Raw genomic sequence first — 9,662 nt, 5'->3', positions numbered from 1 at the left:
CAAAGAGAACTCGCTTGCTTTTGTGGAGGACACAGAGCAAGCGCCAAGTTGGGGTCTTCCAACAACCCAGTCCAGAAAGAAGCAAGTTTGCAAAGAAAGGTCCCGCGCCTCCCCTCCCTGTACCTTTGACCCTTGCAAACCCAGCCGCAGCAGTCTGCACTTGCGCAGTCTTCTGTCCCTGCCTCTGCGGTGGCTTGCCCTTTCCTGTCACTCAACACCCCGACAAGCTCCTGCTCCCCAAAGCCTTCCTGGGGCTGACAGAGAAGAGGGAAGCAGAAGGGCATTCTTGCCTATGTCACCCAGAAGCCCAGGGCCGCCGAGCGCATGGGGCACGTTGGCTCCCCACCCTGCCTCCCGTGAGGACATCCATAGCGGGTAGAGTTTGCCATGTGTGTGCACTTCACCCGGTACTCCAGGGCAGTTGGGTGAAGAATGAGAGGCACAGCTCGGTCAGGCATGGTGGGGCCCCCTGAGCCGGGAGCCGAACGGCACTCCCCTGGCTCCAGACGGCCGTGGGAGCACTTGCTTAGGTTGTGTTCAGTGGGAAGAGGTGTTTCCTTTGCCTGCCTTGAAGCTGCAGTTCTTACGTTAACCTTTACATTATGTTGTGTGTTTCTTAATGCTATGTTTGTCTTTTTATTTCACATAATTATGTTGAGTAAAACATCCCATTCATCCATTCACTGAATTCATTCACTCATCCTTCCAGTGAGCTTGAATGGAATGCCTCCTTCATGTATTGCTATCTGTGGCAAACAAGGAGGAAAAACTTGAGCCTCCCTGTGGAGCAGGAGTTAAGTCTCAGCGCTATCAAGCTATCAGCAGCCACTGCAGCACGAGTTCGATCCCCGGCCAGGGAGGGACCCACAGGGCAGACCTCTCCTGTCTCCCCGCTGCTCCCTCAGCAGTGGATTTCAGTCCATCTGCCTGTGTTCTGCTCCCCACTCTGTCTCTGGGGAATCCTCTCACTGCCCCCCATGCACCCCTGGCCTGAACCCCAGTTCTTGTATGCATAAATAAATAAAATCTTTAATAAATAAGGAAGTCCGGGCAGGAGTCTCCACACTTCTGCTTACACCCCAACTCATATATATATATAAATAAATAAAAGTAAAACATTTTTTATTTAAAAAAGGAAGAAAAAAGGAAATTCAAGTAATGAGTTCCACATTTGCTTGAAGAGACGAAATAATGCAAAGCCCCTGCGCCGGTCCCTATCCTCATGGCATATTGCAGCCCCGCTAGAGGCGCCTGCCGTCCCCATCACCTACACCTGACGGTGACCTACTAGGTGACCCCACTTGGGCCTGCAGCGAAGTTGTGAGCTGGGCGTCATGGTGATGTCTCCCTACATCAGCCATGGTGAAATGACACTCCGGGAGCTTCATGCCCTGCCGGGATGTCGCAGCCAAGGAAGGGCCGTGTCAGGATTCACCCTAGGGCATCTCCAGTCTGCACCTCAGACCACGGTGGGTGTGGCTTTGCTGCTGAGAAGGCGGTGTCAGGTGGAGGCTCAGCCTCTGCCGGGGTGCTGGGCACCAGGCAGCTTCAGGCCAGGGCCGCAGGAGCCGCAGTGGTGCAGGGCGGGGCGGGCAGCGTGGGAACTTGAGGACCTGACGCTGGCTGTGGTCTGGGCTCAGAAAGGGCCTTCAGGTGACTGGGGAGGGAGCACCTGGAGGAGATGCATGGGGTCTGTGGCAACCCCCTCGGTGGGCCCCTGCTGAGGGAGGCCGTGGCCTGCAGGGCAGCAGATCCCGCAGGAGGGGATCAGGGCAAGAGGTATCTAGAAGGGGCAGCCCCCAGAATTGGTGCCTGTGAGAAAGGCAGGGCAGGGGGTCAACTTGGCCTGAGAGAGAGAGAGAGAGAGAGAGAGAGAGAGGTGCAAACAAACCCCTCAAAGGCCCAACCTCTCTCCCCACCTCCCACTTCCAGCCCTACTAAACCGCTCTCTTCTGGCTCCAGTAACTGGCTTCCTGGGCTTCCTGTCCCTTTCTCCCCACCATCTTCAGCTCCTTGCGCCAGGTCTTGCTTGCTAAGACACCCCATTTGCTCTTGCACTTACATATTCAATGACGCACGGCCACGAAGGCCACTAAGGAGCCCATGGACCTCACGCCAGAGCGACTGGCCGGGAGCCCTCTGTTGTGGAACTGAAGCTGCTGGAAGACCAGGGGGCCAGGGCCATGGCCCCCCCTGCGGGGCCCCTCTCAGGCTCACAGACTTTGCGCCTCGTCCCCGCCTCATGCCTGCAGACTCATTTACCTTAGCGACAGGGAGAGGCGCGCCTTGCCAAGGGTCTCGCTGAACCCGGAGGGCCCCGGTGCCCCAGTCCTGTACCGCAGAGCCCAGCACGACCAGCGTCTCCCTGGCTCCCCCCTGACGTCTCTGCGAGGGAGTGTGAAGAGGCGGCGGGAGCTGATGCCAGGCAGGTGGAGGGGTCCGTCACCTGCACAACCATGCTGCAAGCGGAGAATCTGCTTTTCGAGAGTCTGCAGCTCTGGCCAGGAGGCCGGGACCTGACTAGTCTCAGCCTCACCTGGAAAAGAGGGATGATAGCAGGACTGAGGGCGAAGAGATGTTTGAGGAGAAACGTGTAAACCACTGACACGCAGAAGCGCTCAACACCCATTGGCTGATGTGCTCTGATGAGGTTAGTTACAACCATGATTATCATGAAGCTCCCTCGGTCCCACGACAAGACAGAGTCAGCTCTCCTTGGGAAGACAGGCCTGGCGTTCTAGGTCACAACCCAGCCGGTGTGATACAATGTGCCCGCTATCCAGCTAATGAGCTCACCGGGCCATGCTAACTGCTGACACTTGCTCTTCCCTGTTTCAGGAAACACTGCCTGCAAACTCCACTCGTGGGCATCCATCATCACGCCACAGACCCAGAGGCTTCAGTGACAGAGAAACTTCTTTACTCTCAGTCCAAGAGCAAGACTTCTGTAGGGCTGGGTTCCCCTGAGGCTCCTGTCCTCGGCTGGTGGGGGCACAGCTTTCTGTCCTCACAGGGTCTCTCTGAGCTGGCCTGCCTGGGAGCCTGTGTAGTATACAGCACCTAGCACAAGAGGGCGCAATTCCTAGCTGCAGTGGCAGTAGCACTGTGATAATGATGAAAAAGAACTAGGAGGAGGAGAAGACTCTGGCCTCCATTTCTGGGGGGGGGGGAGCAGCGCCCCCCCCCCCATCAGTTCCCCATTTCTTAGGCCTTAGAAAGGGCCACACTTGGATCCAGCAGAACAGGGTTTTGTGTCTTTGCACAGCCCCTGTGCTGAGGGGTCTGTGCTCATACTTCTCTGTGCATGACACCCCTAAAAGATTTATCAAGTGGACACCCTCTTTCTTCATCTTTTGCTGCTCACCACACAGTGGCTTTCCTCTTAATTATCTGTGGTCAAAATAAGAGCAAAACAGCACATCAAAATCAAAATAACCCACCAACTAGTATGCACCGTTTACTATTTGCACTGCCAACGGTAGCTATTATCTCCTTTTAATTTACAGACCTCTGAGTAAACCCTAAAATCCTCCTCCCCAGTGAACAAGCCTCGAGGAGCTTGTCACCTTGATCCAGGTATAGTCTGCAGAGAAACAGGGGCTCCATCTGTGTATGTCAGAAGCACATTCCAAACCGGTTTTTGGGGACCAGCGCCCACTTCACACTGCCACCCCAGGTAGGAGTCAAGCATCTCAGTGTGCTCCCCTACCCCTCCCTTGGGAAGGCTGTCGCAGAAATAGGAGCTTTGGGCACGTTCAGCACATCCTTTGGCAGTGACCATTTTGGCCGTCTTTATTTTCCCTTCTGAAATAGGGGTCACATGGTGTCTGCACCTCAAGTGCAGACCTCAGGTCTACAGAGTGCTTCTGAGTGCTGGCTTTTTGGCATCTCACAACCTGCTGTGGACTAGAAACAGGGAGCGAGACAGCTGCTCGGTGAACGCCCGCCTCCAGCGTCCCTGGGGTGCCTGCAGGGCTTGTCCGCAACTTGCCATGGTCAATGGACTGCGAGCACAGAGGAGCGTGCCCTCTAGCTGGGCCTGGGCCTTCGAGGTGCCAGGTGCTCTCTGCTTCTCTGGGAACCCGAGTCCTCAAGGGAAGAGCATGTCCTGGGAAGCAGCTGCCCCCTCCCACCAGGGCCCCTGACACAGCTGGCCCCCCACCTCCTCCTGACCTGGCAGAGAGGGCAAGGGCTCAGGCTTGGACGCCACTGAAACCTTTTCCGGTGTCAGGAAATGAGCAAGGTCAGTCAACTCCCTGTGGGGATTAGCTGGTCTAGAGGTCCTGGTACCCGTGGCTGCTCTCTCCTGTTGAGGATGCTGTTTCTAGGTCTTCACAGGTAAACGTTAACTTCTAAGAAACTGAGTCACATGAATGAATTTGTGCTGTAGCACTACAGTTGATTTGTGCTCTGTTAAAAAAAAAAAAACTTATTTTGGAAGACCTTGTAAATATTAACTTGTTTTTAACCTTTTAGTAAAGTTATTCTAGCATCCCTGGGGTGGTCAGGAATGACCCATCTAGCTCTCCATTCTTCAAGGTCTCCTTTGAACTAATCACATCTAAATGGCTCATGACTCAGTGAGTTGCACAAAAATCTTTGACAGGTGCTCATTTGTGTATGCACAAGAGTTGCTTGTAGCCTTCGGACGAACTACAGCACTTGTTAGGGTGCGCTGGCTGACAGACCCTGGGGTTCTTGTCTGACCTTGGGCTTCATTTCTCTGAGCCACCTGGAGACGCTGCAGGGCCAGGATGGGCCTCGGTGCCCTTATCTGTAAAATGAAGGTTTGGGGCCGAGAGTTACTTAGTTGGAGTTCAAGGAGGCCTCGAAGGTCATGTGGGGCAGGCAGGAAGGGCTTCCTGAGCCCCTTTTACAGAGATGCTGGGGGCCGAAGCTGCAAGGCCAGATCTCCCATGCTAGTTCAGCATCTGCTAGACCAAAGCGACATCAGCCACACAGATAAAAGCCTTGGGGGGGGCTGATGCTTGCACTCCTGCTTACAGAGGGGAGCAGCATGCAGTTTCCTGTGAGAGCTGGAATCCAGGTCTCGCTAATGGCAGCCTTTTATTTTCCATCAAATCATAAAGAATCTCGGAGCCTTGATTTCCTAACATGGAAAATGGTGATAAAATGGTGTACATTAGGGCCCTCTGGTGGCGCAGTGGGTTAAAATGTAGCACTAAGAAGCTGTTGGTAGCCTCTTCAGCAAGAGTTCGATCCTCCCCCCAACCTGGAGGTGACCCACAAGGCACAACAGACGTCTCTTGACCAGCCTGCTGCTCCCCTCAGCAGTGTACTTGGTCAGTCAGCCTGTTCTTCTCCCCAATCTGTCTCTGGTGAAGCCTCTCACCGCCCCTGCACCTCTGGCCTGTACCCCATTTCTGTATACATCAATAAATAAATCTTTTAAAAAATGTACATTAATATGTAAATAAAAAGACAACAGAAGTGTACAGGGCCCAATATAGAGCAACTAAGAGTTTCTAGAATTGTCCAGGTTTGGCAAGGAATGAGGTAGAACATAACCTAAACCAGGGGGCGCCTGACCTAGGGAGAGGATGGAGAAGAGTAAGCCAACCGTAAATGGGATTGCAGTGAACTGTTCCAGAAGTGCCTAGTTTTTTCAAGCTTGTGATTTTCTCTCGCAGTCCTTGAGAAGCTTGGGAGCCCACATGTTCCTCTTTGTCTTGGACAGAAGTTGAGAGCTTGGTTTTCTTGCTCCTCTATTTGCCTGCTTCCCTGGCACACCGAGTAGGAGCTCTAGCAATGCCAGCCTCCCTGCCACACTTTCTGTGTGTAACAGGAGCACAGGTTCAAGTCCAGCTCTGCCACTTTCTTGCTGAGATCTTGGGCAGCCCATTCTCTCTCCCTGTGCCTGCCTTGGTTCTCACAGGTAAGTGGGTATTCATGATCCCTCTTAGTGTTGTTCTGAAGGTGGCAAGCAGACCCCCCACCCCCATCCCATACACACAGGTGCTAGATCCAGTTGTTCTTAGCATTAAGGGAAGAGAAGACACTCAGACAGACTGAAGGTTAAAGAGAGAACCAAAAAGCTCTGTGATGGAATCCAGAATAGAAGCTGCCTTAAAAGCAGGACTCAACCAGACAGGCATGCAAATCAAGGACTGTGCATTTGGGGCACCCCACTTCTTGCTGGAGGAGGAGAATTACATTGGGGAAAGAGCTCCTGTTTAATCAAGGAAATGGTTTTCAAACCCTAATTTCCAAAACTATTCCTAGCCAGTACTATGTATTTTATGCAGTTCTGAATGATTTATGCCAGTCTTAATAGGTGGAGATGTCCTTCAAATTTTCCATCTGCCTTGCAAGAGGTCTAATGTGATAACAAACAGGAAATCAACTGGGCTTTGGGACACGCAGTGCTGTTTTGAACCATAAAATATACAAGGCTGCTGACATTGCATATTAATTAGCTGATCTTTTCCTTTCCAAATTAAGAGCTAGGTTTTGGATTACTTGCACGGATATAAAACTTGGCTCTGGCTTTTGATGCATCAGAGATCTCATTCACTAAATATTTTTGGAGCACTTAAGAGTTTCAAGGATCTTCCATGCTTAGCAAGAACAAGGTAAGACATACCTGAAACTATGGAAAAAATCTCCCACTATCTAGGAAGTAGATGGAGAAAGATAAGAATAAAAACGATTGTAATGAATTGTTCCAGAAATAACTAACCTTTTCCAAGATTTTTATTTTATCTCGCAGTCCTTATAAATCTCGTGAATCCCATGTATGCCCTTTGCTTTGGGCAAAACACAAACAGCTCTGTTTGCCTCCCCCCCCCCATTACTGTGTCTGTTTGTAAAAACTCACTCATACATTCATTCATTCACTCATTTCGTGGAAGTTTCTCAAGCAGCTGCAGGATATTCTCCATCTAGAATCTTTTCTGATGAAATAACCAACATCTACCAAGATTCAGAAAGCTTCTTCATTGCATTTTTATTTTTTTAAGTGAAAAACTAACAGCTGCTACAATATCCAGCCTTGTGAGACTGGAGAAAAAGGGTCCTTTGAAGATTATAATGAGACTGGGAGAATCTCATCAAAGAGGTATGTGGATGACTAGGTGGATGTTTATGGCATGGTATGATAAGCATTTATAGATTTATATCCACAGATCATTTAGAATGGATGAAACCTCAGAAGAACATCATTTGAAGAAACTCATGCAGCTGAAATACAGAAAATGTCAGTGAAGACTAAGGAGCTGGAGAGATCCTAGCTGTGGCTGTAGAATTTGATCCTATTCCTTGGGAAAGGCTTGAACTAAGGACTTGGGCACTCACCCCTATTGCTACATAGTTGGGTGACCTTGAACTCAGTTAGGTTCACATTGAATGTCTCTCCACAGTTCAAGGACGTGGTTGACCAACTCTTGGGTCCAGTATTTCTGAGTTTCCATGGTGTGGACCCCAAGACTCTTCCTACAGTGCACAGAACATCTACATGAGGGGAGCCTCACGCCTAGATCCCTGGAGCCCACCCATGATTCTGACATTCAGGAGCTGAGAGACCTTCCCAAGGGCAAGCAGCTCTGATCTAAGTATCAGTTTCTTGACCTCAGCAGGAGAGGAAGACACAGGAGAGGAAGTAAACATTTGGCCTCCAGAAGAAAAATGATGACAGCAAAATAAATCAATGAATCTTGGTTTGAACATAGTCAAATGCAACTGTAGTTGATTTCAAACAAAATAGTTCTACCTTTATTTATGACTATACCAGACTATTCAAGGTGATCATTGAATTCACCATTTTGCTTTGCAAGTAAAACAAGGCTTCTGTGAAATTTTGTTCCCCGCTTTAGCCCATCCTCACTGCTAGCGCATCCTTCACAAACATAGCCCAGGCAAGTTACCAAAAGTGCAAATGCCACTGTGCCCACACACCTTAAACACCTGTGCTGAAACTGTTAACTAGGCTCCCGGTCTTATGAGGCAAAGACCAAGGTGCCCAGCCCTGGCCCCACCCACCGCCCCCAGGGACTCTTTTGCATGCCTGCGTCCCTTGACTATGCCAGGCCACTCCTCAGCCTTCCTGCCCCTGTCTATCCCTGAACAGCCCCTTCACCTCACTCCCCAGACAACAGCTACTCAACTTGCAGGCTCGGCTGAACATCACCTTCTCCAGGACGACTCTGCTGTCCTTCCACTTTTGGGGCCATTAAGCTGGACCCCATATACGGTCTGCATAACACCACATGGAGTTTAGCTCTTGCCTGTCTGGGCCCTAAGAGGGACTCAAAGCCCCCAGTACAGGAGGTACTTCATCTTGGTAGCTGTGACCAGTAGGGTATTTTCACTGCAGTCACTCCCTTCACACTAATGTATTAAGTAAGTCCTGCCTGTGCAAGGTGGCCCTGGCTGTAGGAGGCCAGCGCAGACAGCAGCTGCGTGAGAAACCCCCCTGTACAACAGTGGCAGATAATTTATCCGGATGTGTGGACGCCCAGCTGAGAAGGGGGTTTGTCAGCTCCGCTGGCTGCTACGTGGGCAGTGTAGCTAACAGGAGGGAGCAGGAGCGATGTGTTCATCTTCCAGCAGTGATCTGGGAGACGAGGGAGCCCTGGCTTTTCTCCCCATTGTCCTGCGCTCACAGGCGGAGGATGCTGGAGCATCTCGGGGCTGACGCGTAGAGGACAGACCATGAGTTAACAGCAGTCGATTTCCCGTCACCGGTAGGTCTTTACACCATCCCTGAACAGACTCTAGATTTGCCTGAGCAAGAGAAATCCACGGGTGGCTTGTTCAGACCAATATATGTAGTTTGTCCGGGCATTTATAACAAGATGCCCTAGAGTGGGTGATTCCAAAACAGCAGAAATTTATCTTTGCCTGCCACGGAGGCTGGGATCTGGGACTCCCACATCAGAGATCAGGCCAGAGGGTTCCCAGCTGTGACACCTCAGGGTGTCCCCAGGTGGGATGGGGTTGCTTTTAAGAGGGTCCTTAGCTCATTCATGAGGCCTCCACCCCCGTGAACTAACCACTTCCCACAGGCCCCACCCCCAAACCATCCCAGGGGGAGTAGTTTCAACCTATGGATTTGGAGGGACACAAATAGGCAGGGCCTCCCTGCACCCCAGACCTGGCTCAAACATATTCACCGATGGAGCTCTCGTCACACAGACCAAGCTCCCAACTTAGGAGATGAGTGAGCGAGTAGGGGCAGGTTGAACCAGCACCACCCAGGGAGAGCAGGTGAAAGGCCGTCACTTATAAATTTGTGGCAACAGGCACGAAGTACCCCGGGCCCCAAGACTCACATCGCTGGCGCTAGGGCTACACATGGTGCTTCCCCATTCCACCGCCTCTCCCCCCACACCCCAACGCGACATCCCCCCAAGTCTCTCTGCCCTCTGTCCCCCCCACACCCCCATGCAACACCCCTCAGTGTCTCCTGCCCTCTGTCCCCCCATACCCTCATGTGACTCCCCTCCAGTCTCTCCTGCCCTCTGTCCCCCACACCCCCACACGACATCCCCAGTGTCTCCTGTCCCCCCATACCCTCATGTGACACCTCTCCAGTCTCTCCTGCCCTCTGTCCCCCACACCTCCACGCAACACCCCTCAGTGTCTCCTGCCCTCTGTCCCCCCATACCCTCATGTGACTCCCCTCCAGTCTCTCCTGCCCTCTG

General features: G+C 51.8%; 1 protein-coding gene across 3 annotated transcripts in view; it reads right to left on the bottom strand.

Annotated features, from left to right (window-relative positions):
• Positions 1–1,168: 1,168 nt before the first annotated feature.
• LRRC6 (leucine rich repeat containing 6) overlaps positions 1,169–9,662 on the bottom strand; it is a 109,410-nt gene continuing 100,916 nt past the window's right edge. Inside the window, exons 12-15 of one of the 3 annotated variants that reach the window (XR_001145296.1) lie at positions 4,708–4,774; positions 4,174–4,410; positions 2,263–2,536; positions 1,169–1,846 (exon numbers count right to left, since the gene is read on the bottom strand). Coding sequence is in view for 1 of the 3 variants with exons in the window: in XM_012722951.1 (XP_012578405.1) it covers positions 4,771–4,774 (4 nt within the window). In the remaining 2 variants the exon portion in view is untranslated. Of the gene's footprint in view, positions 1,847–2,262; positions 2,537–3,450; positions 4,775–9,662 lie in introns of those variants that run through there. The other 2 variants (XR_001145295.1, XM_012722951.1) reach the window with 2 other exon arrangements.

The sequence above is a fragment of the Condylura cristata genome, unplaced genomic scaffold, assembly GCF_000260355.1.
Source record: "Condylura cristata isolate star-nosed mole 26May11 unplaced genomic scaffold, ConCri1.0 scaffold00009, whole genome shotgun sequence".
Lineage (NCBI taxonomy): Eukaryota > Metazoa > Chordata > Mammalia > Eulipotyphla > Talpidae > Condylura > Condylura cristata.
This window is presented reverse-complemented; position numbering and strand designations above follow the sequence as displayed.